This window comes from Dipodomys ordii, unplaced genomic scaffold (assembly GCF_000151885.1).
Source record: "Dipodomys ordii isolate 6190 unplaced genomic scaffold, Dord_2.0 Scaffold82, whole genome shotgun sequence".
Lineage (NCBI taxonomy): Eukaryota > Metazoa > Chordata > Mammalia > Rodentia > Heteromyidae > Dipodomys > Dipodomys ordii.
This window is the reverse complement of record NW_012267298.1, coordinates 12,278,809-12,297,258: the sequence shown is the minus strand read 5'-3', so window position 1 is coordinate 12,297,258 and position 18,450 is coordinate 12,278,809. Positions and strand designations below refer to the sequence as shown.

The 18,450-nt window shown below is 62.3% G+C and overlaps 1 protein-coding gene across 1 annotated transcript in view; it reads right to left on the bottom strand.

Moving 5' to 3' along the window:
• Window positions 1-8,476: 8,476 nt before the first annotated feature.
• Window positions 8,477-18,450, bottom strand: part of Adgrb1 (adhesion G protein-coupled receptor B1) — a 65,418-nt gene continuing 55,444 nt past the window's right edge. The window contains exons 28-34 of the mRNA XM_013025143.1: window positions 17,283-17,454; window positions 15,546-15,641; window positions 13,202-13,241; window positions 10,563-11,263; window positions 9,787-9,822; window positions 9,462-9,569; window positions 8,477-9,250 (exon numbers count right to left, since the gene is read on the bottom strand). Of these exons, the coding sequence (XP_012880597.1) occupies window positions 9,035-9,250; window positions 9,462-9,569; window positions 9,787-9,822; window positions 10,563-11,263; window positions 13,202-13,241; window positions 15,546-15,641; window positions 17,283-17,454 (1,369 nt within the window). The 3' untranslated portion in view covers window positions 8,477-9,034. The remainder of the gene's footprint in view (window positions 9,251-9,461; window positions 9,570-9,786; window positions 9,823-10,562; window positions 11,264-13,201; window positions 13,242-15,545; window positions 15,642-17,282; window positions 17,455-18,450) is intronic.

Here is an 18,450-nt window from a genome sequence, read left to right as displayed (position 1 = left end):
GCCACCGAGTCTCATCAGGGAGTTGAATACGTAATGGCAAGGAGACACAGACACGCACGTGCTAGAATGCGGCTAACAAAACCCCCAAACTCCAGCCCTCGTTTTGGGGTGACTGTTGGTGAGGGTGGGGAGCGGCAGGGTACCGGCACACTCAGTGGGGTGGCAGACAGTTTCCTGCTTCATACGAAACCCAGTGCAGTCCAACCACCAGATCGAGGCGTCCATGCAAAGGAGAGCAGGCCTCTGCCGCCACGGACACGGGGCGCGGGCTCATGCAGCTCTGCCCATGGCTGCCCTGGGTAGAAATCAGAGGATGAGCAGACCGTGGCACAACCAGGCAACGGGCCGTTCTTTGCTGCTGAAGCAGAGTGAGCTCCCAGGCTATGAAATGATGTATGTATTGTGGAGTGGGAGAAGCCAGTCTGAAAAGGCTGCTGCCTGTGTAACTGCAGCATGGTGCACACCTGTAATCCCAGCTACGTGGGGGGCAGAAATGGGAGGCCCTAAGTTAGTTCCAGGCTGGCCTGGGCATGTTTGCAAGACCTCATCTCAGAACTAAAAGCTGAAGAGCCGCTGCGGAGCGTGGCTCAGTGGCAGAGCTCTAGCCCGGCGTGCATGAGGCCCTGCCTTCAACCCTCAGAAGGAAGTAGGAGGAAGAAGAGTTCGGGGTGCAGGGGGGAGACTGGGGAGGGTTTGAGTAGCAAAGGAGGCCGTGAGGGGCCTGGGGTTCCGGGTCTGGGCCCGGGTCCAGTTCTGGAGTTGGTTCCACCCCTTGGGGCGGGTACCTCACCCAGAGGAAGATTCCGGGGCGCCCTCCAGCACCTGGTTGACAGAGCTCACTGGGCGCTCGCGTGGGGGTGGCGGGCTCTCACCGCGTGTGAACTGTGCCCTGCCGGAGGCAAACACAGCACAGGATTCCAGGCTCTCCATGGTGCTGGCCGCCATCTGTGGAAAACTCTGTCAAGTTCATCTCCCTGGAGTCTGCTATGGCTTGGCTGTGTGTTTTGTTAAAAGCATGTTGAGGAGAAAGAAAGAGACCAGAAGTAGCATACAAAACAACCAGATGGGTCGTTTCAAAAATGTGCTTAGTGGAAAAATTTTAAACACAGACTGAGATATAGAACAACCTAATTTAAATAAGGGTACTCTCAGATCAGTGCTCCCTAGTTATGTAAGGCAAAACTGGAGGCCGGCCCGCCAACGCTCCCTGTGGGCTCTTCATAACACGCCTTATGCCTGAGGGGTGTGCACAGTGAATAGAACCTTCCCAACAAAGACCACCCAGCCAAGACCACCCACCCTCAGCCAGCAGAGACTGGGGCTTCCAATGAGCTGGGGGGGGGAGGAGAAGGAGACAGGGAGAGGGGGAGAAGGAGGAAGGGGAGGGCAGGATGGAGAAAGGAGGAAGAGGGAGAAGAAAAGAGGAAGAAGGGAAGGGAGAGGAAGAGAAGAGAGAGAGGGAGACAGATACACAGAGGTAGAGACACAGACCCCAGGGGCTGCTGTGAAAAGTGCCCCCTGCAGGCTGGACCCCTGCGTGCAGGGGAAAGATGGGGTCCCCGGGAACTCTGCTGGACGCGGGTATGGGTGCCACCCATGTGGTCTCATTGCGGAGCTCACACCCAGGCCTGAAGCAGGTCACAGGTCACCAGCCTAGAGAAGGCTGCCCGTGTCCTGAGATCCTCCTGTCATTTGGGGACACATGTGGGCTGGGCTGACACCTTTGGGACCTCTTTGAGTTAAATCCTTGTATGATTCCAAAGGGGTGCTGGGCAGACAGAACTGCAGGACGCTGTGTCATTTCCAGATCAATAAAAGAGCCAATTAACGATAAATAAAAGATTCAACAGCTTCAAAAATCAAGAAGGGAGACTTTCTATCGAGGACAAATCTACAGCACTAGGAAGAGGACAGGGCGAGCCGCGGCCGCGAGCCAGTACAGCAACATGCCTGAAGAAGAGTGAGTGAGACCAGAACTCAGACCAGCTGCTGCTGGCTCCACACGGCGGCTCCCACAGCCCCCTCATTAGGCGGCTCTGCACCCACATACGTGTTGTAGAACTCCAGGAAGACATGGGTGCCACATGTGGAGAGGCGCCAGAGCCCTGCCTCGTGTATGTACCCCTGTACCACTCGCCTTGACCCCCACGTGCCCAGCCGGGAAGGGTCTCCACACCCTGTCCTTTGGTGGGATCTGAAGGTCTCACTATATGGAGGACAGGCAAAGCGACCCTCGGCCCCTCTCCCCTTCCCAGAGGCTGGGGCTGAGGCAGGAAGTCCCGCCCTCCAGCCCCACCCCAAGGCTGCTAAGGGTCCTGTCACTTGTTTACCAAAGACTCACATCACTCCTGAGATTCCAGCCATGTGTGTGTGGGTCAAAACGCAGAGACAGGACCAAAACGGCTGGTTATGCAGCCAAACCACTGTCATACAGCCCTCAAAAATAACTTCCGTATCCAGTTATGGTTGAGGGAAGCTCTCAGGGCAGCGCTGGAGCCGCTGCTTGAGAAATGCCTCCCCTAAAATGTTTGTGCAGATAATAATGCCTAAAGTCTACGAATGAATGTGTTAAGTATCCAGCATTAGCAGAACCTTTACTTCATACAAAACTCAAAGGAGACAATGAGGAATTCTTGGGCAGGGAGTCTTTACTACAAAGGTAAAGGAGAAAGCGCATGTCAAACGTCGTGGATGGAAAAGGATGGCCAGGGCAGCAGAGCAGAAAACAGAAACGTTCTCAGCGAGGGTTGTGAGCAATACAGTTCCAAACATGTACAAACTTAGCTGCGCTAGACTCCCATACTGAAAGACTCCGCTGGAAGCTCACGCTGCTCAGGAAGCTGGGATTTGAGGGTCACCGTTCAAAGCCAGCCTGGGCAGGAAAGCCCATGAGATAAAGCCAGAACTGAACGTGTGATTCAAGAGCTAGAGCGTCTGCCAAGCCCGGGGTTCAACTCCTTAGTGCCATAAAAAAAAAGGGCAGGGGAAACACCAAGTAGTAAAGCAAGTATTAGTGAAGCTGGCGTGGCGTGGCGTGCATGCCGCGGGAGCCGTCCTCCGAGGCCCTGCGAGGACTCTGGAGTGCCGCTGGATGCCAAGCTCGGGAAAGTGTGGTTACAATCATGTAAACCAGTCCAATCCAGGGGCTGTCCCTGCACACGGCATTTTAGGGTCACCCTTGGACCAGTCCCTCCCCACCTCTGGTCCTTGCTCCCGGGCCCCCTCCTGCGGGAACCGAGGGGTCTGTGCTCAGAGATGGGCTCCTTTGACGGCCCCAGACTGATCTGCTTGAGAAAGGGCACAGAGGGCAGGGGGGGTGGGAGCGGTGCCCCGGCCCGCTGCCCACCCTGAGCCCGGCAAGGCCCGCACCACCCACCACGTTACCGGCTCTGGACCCTGGGCTGGCAGTGCCCAGCTTGCCAGGACTCGAAGGCGGAAGGCGGAAGGCACAGGAGTCTGTGGAGGGGGCGCAGCCTCCCACCTCTCCCCGTGGGGTCCATATGGTGTTCCCGGAGCCATGGCGCCAGCAGCGCCTCCTCCGCCCCACCGCCAGCTGCTGGTGCTGGACGCAGGGTGCCCAGCCTCCTCCCGCCCGGCCTCCTCCTGCCCCGGCCTCCCTGGCCTCTTGGCCTCCGGCTTGCTTCCCCCGCCGGCCCCTGGGGCTGGGCACCGCCAGGCCTTGGGAGGGCGGCTTGCTGTCCTGAGCCTGGGCGGTGGTGGGTGTTGGGACCGCAGACAGTGGATCTGAGCTCCTGTGGAGCCTGAGCCACCACGGTGGGGAGGCCAAGGCCCGGCCCGAGCTGCCCCCGCCTGAGCCTGTGCTCCAGGGTCTCTTGGCCTGAGTTCTGGGTGAAGCTTCTGGAACCTGCGGCTGCCGTCAGCTGGTGGTGACGCACGGTTCCGGCTTCGTCTCTGCCAGGCCCCTATTTGGAGGTGCTTCCGCCGCGTGGGCCAGGCTGGCGCATCCTCAGGTTGTTCGGGGGTGTTCCTCCTCCTGGTTATTTTTAGGGCCTGACAGGGGGAGCCCGAAGCTTCCTGGCGGCTGGAGAAGCTCCGAGTGGCAGACTGTGGGTTACGGAAGGGCTCTACCAACCAACCAACTACCCGGGCCTGCTCCCCTTGCACAGAATGGAGAAACTGAGGCTGGGTGGGGGGAGTAGCAGAGCAGGGCAGGAGTGATCCTGGCCTACTGCCTGTGGCTGAACCTGCCTGACCAGCGAGGGGAGCAGAGGCCAGGCGAGGCCGGAGTCTTGCTTCTCTTCGGGCCCCTTGTGGGCGGCTCTGAGCAGACCCAGCTGGGGACTCAGAAGGTCTCACTGGGCAGGCCACGGTGGAGGAGATTGATTGCGGGGGTCAGGGACCAGGGAGCAGGGCCACGGACGGTATCTGTCAGGGGCTGCCTGGCTGCCTGACATGTCAGACACCGTCAGACACTCGGGAGCCCTCACATTTGCCAGCAGAGCCTTCGGTCCTGGTCCTGGGAGGAGGGCTGTAGGAGTGGACAGGAGCCTCAGCAGGGCTCGGGGTGGCACTCCTGGCTGGCAGAGGCTCCGGAGCAAGCCTGGAGCGGGAATTGTCTTTGCTCTTCTCTGAGGGCTGGTGAGGCGGGTGAGCAAGCCGAAGAACCCAAGAGATGGAGCAGTGGAGCTCAGACCGGCCCAGGCTGCCCTGACAGCGGTGGGGAGGGCCAGTCAGCGGGGAGGAAGGAGGCCGAAGAGCAGAATGCGCCTGGGCAGCAGGAACAATCTCATTCTGCAGCACAAGGCACGGAGCTTTGATGTCCAAGGACTTCCTGACAGGAAGTCTGTTTGTGGAATGGGGCCTGGCATGGAGCTTGGCGGGGAAGGCTCTGGGCCCCCAGAGGCAAGGCCGCTGGGGAAGGGTGTGGAGGACACGGGGCTTCCCCATTCCTGCCCTGGGTGTGCTGGTGATGGGGGTGGGAGGGCAGATCGGCGAGGAAGCGCTCCCCCGGCACCCCGGAGGGTGGACGCCCTGAGCATCCAGCGCCTGGGGGCCACCATTCCTGCCAGCTCCTCCCCGGCGGATGCAGACTCCACTCACCATCTTTAAGCACCCATCCTTTACCCAGAGGCCTTCAGCCCATGAGGGCCGGGGGAGGAGGAGCTGAGACCAGAGATCCATAAACAGCTTCACAGTGATGGCGACCACAGCAGCTGCTGCCTTGTGACCTCCTGTCACAACCGTGGGTGTGGACATCGCCATCATCACCACCGCCCCCCACCAATATCACCACCATCACCACTATCATCACCACCACCACCACCACCATCACCATCACCACCATCACTACCATCACCACCACCATCACCACCACCATCACCATCACCACCATTACCACCATCACCACCATTACCACCATCACCACCATCACCACCATCACCACCATTACCACCATCACCACCACCATCACCACCATCATCACCACCACCATCACCACCACCACCACCATCACCACCATCACCACCACCATTACCACCATCACCATCATCGTTACCATCACCACCACCACCACCATCACCACCATCACTACCATCACCACCACCACCACCACCACCACCACCATCACCACCGCCCCCCCATCACCACCGCTATCCCATCTATTAGGTTAAATTACACAAATAGGGTATTAGTAAGACCAAGGAAGAATGAAATTTAACAAACAAGTCCCAGGTAACCTGAGACACATAAGTACAGACCGTAGGAATGGAACAAATGGCAGCTTAGCAAACTTGAAAGACAGGATTGCCCTGTAGAGAAAAACTCCAGGCTAGTCAATAAAGGAAAAGTCTAGAGCTAAAGGCCTGGGAAAATAGGGGGTTAAACACCGAGTTGCTGGAATTTGGTAAATAATAGTGAAACTCGGAAAGGGCCAGGGAACCTGGAGGGTGGTTTGACTTTGAGTGTGATAAGTAAGAAATGTTCTTGTCAATACCAGTTAAACCCCAAACCAGGAACTGAGCAAAGGGAAGCTCTGGGATGTGAGCTTTGCCTGGATGACTCATTGGCCTTGCTTACTGGAACTGTAGTCACCATCTGCAACCACTAACTGATAGCCCTGCTTCTGTAGCTCGCTTCTTTGCCCAGTGGCTGCACTGGCCACCTGTGAGTGGCTCTGCATGGTTTTCTCCTTGCCCCCATTTTGAGCTCAGGGCTCTTCTTCCCTGTCCCAATAGTGGGGAGCAGTCGCCATATGGCTAACAAAGATTCCTAGCCCAATTGACTGAGTGTTGGTGACTCCTTTCGCGGATCATGGGTTGGAGTCCCACTGGCCCTGGGAAGCTGGCATACTTCCCATCATCACCACCACTACCGCCATTTCCACCACCACCATCCACCTCACTCCACGGCTACGCCATCGCCACCAACACTAACTTCACATCACCCATCTCCCTCACAACCATCACCACCACCACCATGCCTCACCACCATTACCACCACCACCACCACCACCACCACCACTACCCTCACCACTACCCCCTCACAGTCACCACCCCTGCCATGGCCACCACCATTACTACCATCATCACCACCCTCACATCACCGGCAGCATCTTCACCCTAGAATCCCACCTTCAGCCCCTAAGCACTCCATCGCTGTGATCCCCACATTCTCAGACCCGGTGTACGGGGTGCTGATGGCAGACACAGGGTGTCAGGAAGGAGGTTGTTGAAAGGATGGCCCGGGGACGTGAGGCTACCACCTGTGAGGGAGTTCCAGGAGTATCCGAGAAGATCTTAGACACGTGGGCAGCTCTGGAGTCCACAGGACAGGAGAAGCCAGTGGGTCCAGAACATGGATGAGTCCAGTGGGGCCTTGCCTGGATGCCCTCCAGTGGGGCCTTGCCTGGCATCAGTGAGTCCGGGGGGCCTTGCCCAGCTGTCCTCTTGCATACAGGCAGGGAACAGCAGTTTCTGGGATGAGTCAGAGCAAGGCGGCCATGAGCACTGAGCATGTGTGAGCTGTGGCCCAGGGAGGATGTGGGGCTTCTCCTGGCACACATGGCCTTCTGGGAAGTTGGGGAAGAAGGTGGGCTGGGGTGGGAGGAGGACTCGTCATCTGAACATAGTGCCTTGTGGTAACCGAGCCCTGAGCCCCCAGCCCAGGGTTCGGCCACCCGACCATCCTCCAGCCTGCAGCAGCGTGTGGCTCAGGACACATTTGTCTGGTGACATTTCTCCTGTTAGATGTACTGCTGGGTGTGGCAGGGACAGCGTTGGTCTGGAGTCTGCCCACACATGCCTGGGACACAGGTGGGCCAAAGCAAATCTGGGGCCTCCAGCCCTGGCACCGGGCAAGGGCCTGGGACACTGACCTTTTTCCACCAGGCCCAGCAGCTCCCAGCATGCTTCTCCAACGATGAGAGGACAAGGAAGGGACCAACGCCACAGCCACCAGAGAAAATGCTCTGTCAGGTGTGGCTGTAACGCAGGGCCTCTGGGTTTCAAAGGCAGCGTGTGTGGACCCGGGCACACCGCACTGCACATGGGCCAGGGCCACCTAGGTTTGGGTCATGTTTTGTTGCACAATACCACTCAAACATGCTAGGGTTTTTGGAATCTGAGGGTCAGGGATAGTGCCGGGCCTGCACTGGCCACCTCTGGGGCTGATGTGGACAGGGTGCCACCTGGGGGTGCTCCTGGTCACTCACGGCTATGCAGATTGCCGGACAGTGCTCCCTTCCCCATCCATGTGGCCCAATCCCGATCTGAGGGAGGGGGTGACCCATCTGCCCCGAGTGCACAGGGTTGGAGTCCCAGCAGAGGGGGTGAGGCACGGCTAGCACACCAAAGGCACCATGCCAGGCCAGAACCCTCTTTGGGCTCACCTTGGCATTTGGTTTTGGATGATGTGCTTGGGTGTGGGGGACTCTGAACGGCCTGCTCTGCACACCTCTCTCCTCGGGGCTTCTGAAATCAGGATCCAGCTCAAGCTGGTGTGCAGAGCCTGGCAGGGTCTGCCCTCTGCCCATGGAGGCCCAGATCTGTAGTCCCAGGTACCTCAGGGTAGAGACAGCCTGGCTGACATGGTCACACACACGCGTGTGCACACACACATACAGGTGTGCAAGGCACATGCACGCATGTGCATGCACACACACACACATACTTGTGCACACATGCACACAGACTTCATGGGCATCAGTCCATCAGCCTCCGGGCCTCTAAGCTCACGGCTCACCCAGTCAGGCTGAGAGGCTCAGGCTGCCCCCTGCTGGGGATATGGAGAAAAGCACCAAAAGCTGCTCACTCTCCGTGCATTTCCTTTGAGCATTTCAGGTTTTGTTTTTCTTCCAGGGTGCTCGGAGCACATGCTGCCCCTCTGCTGAGGATGGAGGAAGGAAGGCAGGGGCACCAGCCCTGGGTACGGGGCACAGGATGGCAGGCCTGAGTGGGCAGGAGAGGGTCCCTTTGCCTTGGGGCAGAGGAAGACCGCACACAGAGAGGGCTGGGTTTTTAGTTCTTTTTATTGAAGAAAAGAAAAGGAGAGAAAAAATAGATTCCCCACCCCGCTTCTTCCCGGAGCAGGCTTCGTCCTGCCCCTGGGGCCTGGGCCGGGGCTGGGGTCTCCCCCCCAGGCCTGGCAGGGGTCCAGGGCCCTGGAAGGGAGGGGGGGTCTGGCTGCTTCCCAAGGGGTGAGGGGTGTCTAAAAAACGGAGCCAGGCTGGCGGGCCACAGGCAGTCCCCTGCAGCGGAGCCCGAGGCAGGCATCCTAGGAGGGCTGGCCACACCAGGCCTGCCCGTGTCCACCGCCGCCCGCCCGCCGTCCGCTGGGGCTCGCCCAAGGAGGGCAGAGTCTGAGGCACCTTCCTGCCTCTGGAACCCTGTGCCGGCCGGGCCGGGCCGCCTCCTGTCCTGCGTCTGGCGCTGGTCCCAGCACGGCCGACCCTTCGCCTGGCCACCTCCGGACGCCGGGCCCGGGCCTGGCTGCCACGGTGAGTGGGTGTCGCCCGTCTGTGGCTGGTGCGGGCAGAGCAGCATCCCTCCGGGCCCGGCGCGGGGCCGCGCCTGCCCGCTCAGACCTCGGTCTGGAGGTCGATGATGTCCTGGCCCACCAGTGGGATGGTGGCGCCGGCCTTCTCCCACTCCACGCTGCGCAGCTCCAGCGGCGATGGGGGTAGGGGCTCCAGCTCCTTCTTCACCCAGGCCGGCGTGCTGTGTGTGCCGTGCGTGCCGTGCGGCTTCCGGAGGCTCTCCCAGGCCCGCTTGTTGGGTGTCTGCTGCTTGTCTGGCTGCGGTGGCGCGGGGGAGGCAGGGTGAGGAGGGGAAAGGAGGGTTCAGCGAGGGAGCTGCGGGTGGAGTCAGGGACCCGGGCTCCGGGGAGGGGCGGCTGCCCACCCTGAGCCCCGCCCGGCCCACGCGAGGGGATGGGTGAGTGACCCGGAGGGCGGGGGAGGGCTCCCAGCCAGGGGCTCCCACGGGCACCCTCCACCCGCCGCAGACCTTGCCCTCCTGGCCCAGGGCCTCCTTGTCCTTCTCGGCCGCGTGCTGCAGCTTGCGATTCAGGTCCTGGAACAGGTCCTGGTGCCGTTTGCGTGTGTGCATGATTTTCTGTGGAGGGGACAGTGACCTGAGACTAGAGGGCACAGCCCACCCCACCTCTGCCCTGCCTGAGGCTGCCTGGGCCTCGCCCCTCCCCAGCCCTGCCCAGGGGCTGGCCCCTCCCCGGCCCTGCCCAGGGGCTGGCCCCTCCCTGGCCCTGCCCAGGGGCTGGCGGAGCCGCCAGCTGAGCGGCCCCACAGGTATGTGGGGGAAGGGCAGCACCCACCTCGAAGTCCAGCTCTGCATACCGCGACTTGCGCCTCTGTGGAGAGAAAGGGTCTGTGTTGTATGTAGGCAACGGTTCCCCAAAATGCCCATCTGAGCACTCGGAGAGCTGGCCATGGGACTGAAACCCACCCAGAGAAGCCGGGCTGCCCTCTCCCCATGAGACTGCTGGGGCCAGAGGGAAACAGCTGGTGGTGACAGGCCCAGGGCCTCTCCCCAACAGTGCCCTTCTGCCCTGGGATGGGCCGATGCCCCCTCTCCCCAGGGCACCTCCTCTCCCATATCTAGGACCTGTTACCTCAAGCTGGCCCCTCGGTCTGCATACCACATGCCATGGCCAGCACACAAGCCGGGCAAGGACGTGCCACCCGACCGGCTCAGAGCATGCCACCCAATAGGCAAGGGCTTATGCTTGGGGCCACGTGGCAGAGCCCAGCCAGCAATAAGCCTGGGCCAGGGCTGTACCGCCAGCAGCCGGGAGCTGGGCAGCAGAGCCTGTCCTGAGCCAGGGCAGGGCCAGAGGCTGTGCCTCGCCTCGGCCTGGGTCTCGCGTCCTGTGGGCTGGAGATCAGGAGCTCCGGTGGACGTAAGCAGAGACGCACTGCCCTGCCGGGCGTCCAACGGTGCAACGGAGCAGATTCAGCCACAGGCCAAGGCCACAGAGCACCAGCCGCCCTGGTGCTGGCTGCCTGCCGTCCTCGTCACCCTGACCCTCAGGCCCACCACACCCAGGGGCGGCCTGGCCCCTCATCCGGGCCCTGTCCTGGCCCCCCTCACCTCCAGGGAGCTCACGGACAATGTGGCAACGTTCTCATTCTTAGTCCCAGCCGCAGAGCTGGGTCCTGGGTGGACGGCCGGCTCTCCTGTGTCCCCCAGGCTGGAAGGTGCTGGCTCCAGGGTGGGAGGTGGGGGTAGGGGCTGCTGGGGCAGCGGGGGCGGCGGGGGTGGGGGTGGCGGGGGCTGGACGGGGGGCACTTCGGGGGGCCCGCTGCCCGGCGGCTCCCGCGAGGGCGGGCTGCGGGTGGGGAAGCTGGCGTCGGGCGCCATGCTCAGGTGGATGAGCCGCGTCTGGGGCATCTGGTCGATGTTGATGCTGTACTTGGGCTCCTCCTTGGGCTTGGGCCGCAGCGTGGCCGTGGCCGTGGGCAGGATCACGTAGCTCGTGTCCAGAGCCTTCTCCTGGGCCCGGCTCAGCTCTGAGTCCAGCTTCTTGAAGATGTCCCCGTCGCCGATGAAGGAGGACTTGGGTGCCTTTTCTTTCTTGAGGGTCAGCGAGTGGGTGGGGAAGTCGGGCAGCGGCCCGCCGGGGTAGCGGGGAGAGCCGTGCAGGTGCAGCTTGGACACGTTGGCCGGCAGGCTGTTGAAGGTGGGGGGCGGCCCCTTGGCCAGCTTCAGCTTCTCCTCCTCGGGCAGCGACGGCCGCTTGAGCGTGCCCGTGATGGTGGCCGTGCGGCAGGCAGCGATGTCCTTGTTCAGCACTGAGGGCGGCAGGCACGGGCAGCGGGGTCAGGGCGCGGCTGCCGCTCCGGCTCCCCACCAGACGCCCCACCCTGGCGCCCGCCCTGCCCCCGGTCCTGGGTGCTTTGTCTTCCCAACAGGGCTGGCCGGTGAGGTGCTCCTCTGCTGGCCTCCGCCAGTGCGGAGGGTGACTCCTACCAGAACCGCAGGCCGGACTCTCACAGCAAGGAGCGGGGAACCCGGGAGGAGGGGGTGCCGGGCCCCGGGTGCACAGCCGTCAGGGGACTTGGAGCTTGGCATCGAGCCCAGCCCAGCCCCCAGCGGCACTCGGGCCCTGCACCTCTGGCAGGCTGCGCTGGCCAGCCAGGAGCAGGGGCCCGGTCCATGGCCCTGAGGCCACCTAGACCCAGAAGAGGCTCCTCTCCCAGGCCTCTGGCAGTCCACTTTCTCAGACTACCTGACCTCTGACCTGACTCCTGCAACCACCTGACATCTGCTTCTTGTCAGTCAATCGGGCCCCCCCTGGCGGCCGAGCACTGAAGCTGCCCACGCCCCGGGCGCCCAGGCTGGCACTCTGTGTACTTCCTTCCCTCTATGGCTCCACTTCTTTCCGAGCAGCTCTCCCAGTCTCCTGGCCCCATGGTCCACCCCTGCTGGCTCAGCCTGGCTCCCAAACCACACCCGGCACCAGCCCTGAGCCGCCCTAGCTCCCTTCATGGTGTCAGCAGCTGACCTTGGTTGCCCACCACCTCCTCGCTGCCCAGGGCAGGGCCACTCGCCTGCCCGTGGGCCCTTCCCACTGCTCGGGAGCTCCTCTTCTTCCCCACCCTCAGGATGGCAACCCCGGCCTCGCCTGCACCTCCCCACAGCCATCTTCCCGGGGGCCCCTTCCTGGGGGCCAGGGTCATCCCAGACACCCAGCCCTAGGGCGCCGAGTGGTGGGTCATCTGCACCCAAGGCCTGCGGCCTCCCGTCTCTGCTTGTCCTGTGAGCAGGCTGTGGCTGGGTGTGGTGCCCGCTGTCCCGGCTCCTCCCAGACCCATCCCTCGCCCCCCACGCAGGGCTTGGGCCTGCACAGGTAACCACAGCACAGCTGCCGCTCTGCGCCTGCCGCTTCAAGTGGCACATAGGCAGGGCCTGCTGGCCCTGAGCCGTGGGGACCCCTGGGAGACCGTGGGGCTGGGTCACTGGACACTGGAGGGAAGAGTCTCTGCCCGCTCCGAGGCCACTCCCCCAGGAGGCCTTCTGGGACCGCCAGAGCATCGCAGACCTCTGCCTGGAGCTGCTCCAGCCCCACTCCGTGCTGCCTCTGAGGAGGGGACCCTTCCGTGCCTGACCGACAGACATGCCAGGGAGCTTCCATGCAACACGTGGGCTGTCTCCTGAGCGCCCCCCCCAATCCTGCCGCGAGTCCTTTTGTTGTGCTTGCTTCCAGGAAGCTCAGCACTAGGCTAGGAGCCCAGTGACCAGTCCTGTCCTCTGCCTTCCCGCAGCGCCCGCTGCTGTCTCTCCACCTAAAGCCTGGTCGGCCCCTTCCCCACACGCAGACCAACAGCGAAGAAATGGAGCGGACACGGAGCGTGGGTGAGCGACAGACCGGAGGCAGGTGCTGAGGGGGTGGAGGGGGTGGGGCGGGCGGCCAAGGTCTCTTCACAGCTTGCTGCCTCCCCCCATGAGGAGGGGCAAGGGAGGGCAGGAGGACAGAGGGGGCAGACCAGGAGGGTAGAGAGGAGAGGGCAGGAGGGGAGAGTGGTGGAGGGCAGGGCTACACTGGCCCCTAGGAGTGCACAGACCTCCTGCAGCCTCAGTCGGGACCAGGCCCAGCCGGGGCCCTGGCTTGGCCCACATGACAGACAGCCACGGATGGGACAGACGACAGACACACGACCGCGCAGAAAAGAGAAGGAAGCAGGTGAGCCGGCTTGGCCACCCTGCGCTCTCACCTGTCAGGCGCTCACCTGATCTACAGGCCAGATCCACGTCCTTCTCAAAGTCAGTCTGCAAGACAGAGACAGTGGGAAGGGTGAGTGCAGGGCCCAGCCAGGAGCTGCCACCGCGGAGCCACAGCCACACCTGTGCGTGCACCTGCGTGCCACTGTGGAGCCACAGCCACACCTGTGTGTGCACCTGCGTGCCACCACGGAGCCACAGCCACACCTGTGCGTGCACCTGTGTGCCACCGCAGAGCCACAGCCATACCTGTGCGTGCACCTGCGTGCCACTGCAGAGCCACAGCCACACCTGTGTGTGCACCTGCGTGCCACCACGGAGCCACAGCCACACCTGTGCGTGCACCTGTGTGCCACCGCAGAGCCACAGCCACACCTGTGCGTGCACCTGCGTGCCACCGCAGAGCCACAGCCACACCTCCTGTGCGTGCACCTGTGTGCCACCGCAGAGCCACAGCCATACCTGTGCGTGCACCTGTGTGACTGCCCACAACTGTGAGGCAGCCCACGCGGGTGTGCACTGTGCTGTGCCCCCAAGAAGGCCGGTCCATGTTTATGGCCTATCAGGAGGCCACACCCTGCATTCACACGAGTGCTCACGAGCGTGCGTGTGTGTCTGTGGCACACCCAGGAGGCCCTGCCCCTGCATTTACACGAGTGCTTGTGAGCATGCATGTGCGTGTCCGTGGCACACCCAGGAGACCATGCTCCCTCATTTACACAAATGCCCGCCAGGAAGTCACACCTCCGCATTCATATGAACACTTGTGAACATGCATGTGCATATCCACGGCCCACCAGGCCACACCCCTGCATTCACACAAGTGCTCATGAGCTTGCATGTGTGTGTCCACAGCCTGCCAGGAGGCCCCTGCATTCACATGGGTGCTCATGTGTGTACATGTGCACATCCACAGCCTGCCCACGAGCTGTGCCCCAGCACTCACATGAGTGCTCACAAGTGTGCACATGCATGTCCATGGCGTGCATGTGCAGGTCCATCGCCCACCAGCAGGCCACATTTCTGCATTCACACAAGTGCTTGTGAGCGTGCACATGCGTGTCTACAGCCCACTCACGAGGCCATACCCCCACGCATTCACACGAGCTCTTGAGAGCTTGCATGTGCTGGGCGTGTGGTGCGTGACTCCCCGTGCCCGTGGCCTTTCACGGTGTGCATGTGTACCCGGGTATCTGCATGCTCATGGTGTGCATGCGTGTATACTGCACCTTCAAAGGTGAGTGCATGTTCATAGTGTATGTTCACATGTGTGTGCGTGTTTGAAGTGTGTATGTGTGTGCACCCATGCCTTCATGGGTGTCTGCACATTCACAGTATGCATGTGTATCCCACCTTCACAGTGAACGTCTGCAGGTTCACGGTGTACGTGTGTACCTGTGTCATTGCAGGTGTCTGCATATGTGACATGAATTGTGAGGCATGTGCTGTGGCTTACACATGTGCAAGCTCCTGTTTATGTATATTTGCATGCATGAGTGAATTGCATGTGTTTGTGTGAACACACACGTCCTCTGAGGCCCGTGGAGTGGCTGGCGTCCAGCCATCTGGCTGCAGCAGGGCTGCTGGCTGTGGGGAGAGCTCAGGCAGAGCCCTGGTCCCCACCACAGCTCGGGACAGCAGTGGAGAGTGGGGACAGGCAAAGGTGGGGAGCAGCAGTGCTCCTCACACGGGGGGGAGGAGGCAGTGCTCCCCACACTGTGAGCCCATCTAGAGACCTAGCGCCTCACTGCAGGGTCCTTCCCTGCAAAGGCAGGAGTCAAGCTGTCTGGAAGATCAACATAGTCTTCCCTGAGGTCAGAGGTTAGGCTGGAGAAATGTCAGCGACAGGGAAGCTGTGTGCTCAAGAGTGTCCAATCCCCCAATACCTGTTTCCTTCTAGACAGAGATGCTGAGGTCCAGGGAAGGGCCTCCTCAGGGCAGAGCCAGGACAAGGCTGGGGGCGGGGGAGGACCCGCACCCCTCCTGAGCCTCCAGGCATGTGAACCAGGGTGGAAGCAGCCCTCTAGTGAGGGGTGGGGAAGGTCGGGTGAGTGGACTGTCTGGACTGCAGGGCCCAGGGCCACTGGGCAGGGAGTGGCAAGTCATACAGGAGCCCGGTGCCAGGGTGGCCTGGGTGAGGCCCGGGGTGGGGAGGCCCCGTGCAGCCGGCGTAGGCACAGCCCTGTCCACACTCATCATCTCGGCCCACACCAGCCCTACACCTGGCCCAGGGGTTTCACCTCGGCAAGCCTCAGTTTCCGTAACTGTAAACCAGGTCTAATCCAGGCTCAGGGGGAATGTGGAGGCCCCACCGGGCAGCGTGGCGCCTACACTCCCCAGCCCCAGTCCTACCATGAGCTGGGCATGGCCGTTCTGGAAGGAGCCACCTGAGTCCCCGTTGCCTTCCTCCTGGCGGTCCACCACGCGGCACTTCACAGCGTCCTGGACCTGGGGAGGGCGGGGGTGTCAGTGGGCCCTGCAGGGGGCAGCACCCCACACTGGCCGCAAGAAGTGCCACCCATGGCTCGGGGGAGGGGAGAAGGGTCAGTGACGCGTCCACTCGGGTTCTGGGCTTTCCTGAGAGCCCATCAGGATCAACTGCACCCCAGCGTCCCCAGCATTCTTTGGCATGTCCCTGGGGATGACATGTCCAGTTAAGGGACATCATTTCCCAGGGACACGGCCGTGGGGAGGGGCTGGGGCCGGCCATTCAGCCAGGACAGGGATTGTCAACAGGAGGCGGAGACCAGATATCCAGAGGGGTCTCCACAGGAGGAAGGACAGGGGAACAGCGGTCACCCCAGGCCCAGTGCTAGGGCCCACAGTGAGTGACTCCCAGGGGCTGCGGGGAATGTGGGGCCTCTTGGCCTCCCCCCTCTGGATTTCCTGACCGTGACACTGCATGCAAGTCCCACTCTGGGAGCCAGGCCACCGCGGGGCCACTCTTCCCTGTCAAGGTCATCCGTCTGACCTGCTGCTCCTGCGCTCCTCTGCGGGCCTATGGACTCCGCCGTCAAGCTCTTTTAGAACTCTCCAGTCTCTATCTGGGGGTGGAAGGTGTCCCCTCCAGGGGAGTTCCCAAGCCCCTTCTCTCCCCAGGATGTTTTCTGGAGGCTACCCAGTTCTGTTTCGGGAGGCCAGGGAGGGGGCAGAGGCGAGAGTGTGGCCTCTGGACAGACGGGCAGCGGAAAGTGCGGTGGGGCCAGCCTGAGCCTCTGCCGGGGCCCGGCTGAATGCGGTGGGGCCAGCCTGAGCCTCTGCCGGGGCCCGGCTGAGTGCGGTGGGGCCAGCCTGAGCCTCTGCCGGGGTCTGGCTCAGTGCCGCGGAGCCAAGGTGGCTGCGGCCACGGTGTCTCCTGGGGTGGGGGGAGGCCTCAGAGCTCCGGCTCCCTCCTGCCTGCAGTCTGCCTCCGGGTGGGCTCAGTGGCTGTCCCTGCTCCCACCTTTCAACCCCAACGGCAGCCCCGTGAGCACGTGAGGGGCTGTGGGCTCTGCCACAGGGGCACTGTGTGGCTGGGCCTCAGGAACTTCAGGCTCTCTTCCTCCCTGGGAGCAGGCCCCGGCAGGGACGGACCCAGGCGCCCAGCTCCCTGACCTGCAGAGGACAGGAGCACGGGAGGATGGGGAGATGCCGCCGGACTCCCAACATCCCTGCCTCCTGCAGCTGAGGCCACTGGCTGTTTTGCCCATGAGCCTCTGAAAACTCCCACAGCAGGGTTCTAGGAAGTTCCAGGAAGAAAGGGAGTGAAGCCCCTCTGCCCTCAGCATCCTAACTGGCTGCTAGGGGAGCCACAGTCCCCCAGTGCGTCCATCTCTGAGGTCCAGACACATCTCCCTCATTACTCCCCCTTAACTCCCTCATTACTGCTGGCCTTCAGGACAGTTTGGTGAGAACCCAATATTGGCATTTTCTGGAAAGCTCCAGAAACTTCCAGAAGCACCTGCCCTGGGCCTCCTGCTCCACAAACCTCATGAAGATGGGGCTGTCTGCCCCATGCGTGCTGGAAGATGCCCTGACCATGCACCCGGCCGGTTGTCTGCGGGGGGCCAGCGCCGCCTCCCCCCGCCCCCGTGGGATGCTCGCGCCCACCTCTCTCCGCAAGATGCAGTGCACCATCACAATGACGAAGCCCTCCAGAGAGTCGAAGACGGCAAAGAGGATCTGGAAGAGGGCGGAGCGGCGGTCGGTGACCGCCAGCACAGCAGACATCCAGGTCAGCGCCAGCAGCGGCAGGACCACACAGGAGCTCCACAGGGAGGCCCTGGGGACGGAGCGCGTCAGCTGCAGGCACCCCCCGCCCCACGGCTCCTCCTGCCCAGCTCTGCCCTCCCCCTTCCCGAGACCCTCCCTCCATCCCAGACCTGGGGGCTGCAGCAGAGATCGGCAGTGCCCATGGACTCAGGGGCTCAGGAGGGTAGACCCCCCCCCGAGCCCCGGCAGGGCCAGGGAGCAGGTTCTCAGGGAGAGACTCGGGCCCCTGACTATCTAGAAGCCGGGACAGGGATGTGGACTGGAAGGGGACGGGATCCTGGGAGCCGGGTGGGGCGCCGAGACCCCTTGGTTCCAACCTCCAGGGCTCAGGTCCCACATGGCAGGGCAAGATGGCCAAAGGAGGAGGCATGCTGGCCAGGCCACAGCGGGAGAGCGAGGAATGTGGAGAAAGGGAGGGGCAGAAAGCTGAGGGGAGACAGGACAGACAGTGGACGGGACAGCTGGACAAGGCCAGGGGGTCAGAGGAGGCCAACACAGACAGAAACACAGCGGACAGGCGTTTCCTCCCCTCCGGGACCCCCCTTCCCGGGCCTCCAGTGCCCTATCAGTCACCTGTGGGTCCACCCTGGGTGTCCCTACCCCTCAGGCAGCCCCCCACTCCCCCCGCCTGGCTACACACTCGCTGCCAGATGGGCACGGTGGGCGCAGGTGCTCAGGAAATGTGCCCTGGTCCTGACTCAACACCATCATGGATGTCAGAGGCCTCTTTCATTGGAGAACCACCCCCAGCACGCCCAGGGGGGCATGCCTGCCCCTGCCTGGTCCCCAGCAACACTTATTCCTCTCATGGTCACCCCTCCATCCCCTCCAAAGAGGTGGAGGAGCAAACAGCTCTGTCTGATACCACCCACACTGGCCCCACCTCTTGAGGAGCTGGGGTGGCAGGTGTGGTGCCCAGCTTGCCCTCATCTCCTGACCTCAGTGGTCAGCACAGCCCACCTAGCTGTCCCTTCACCTTGACCCCAGCCCAGCCAGCCCGGCTTTG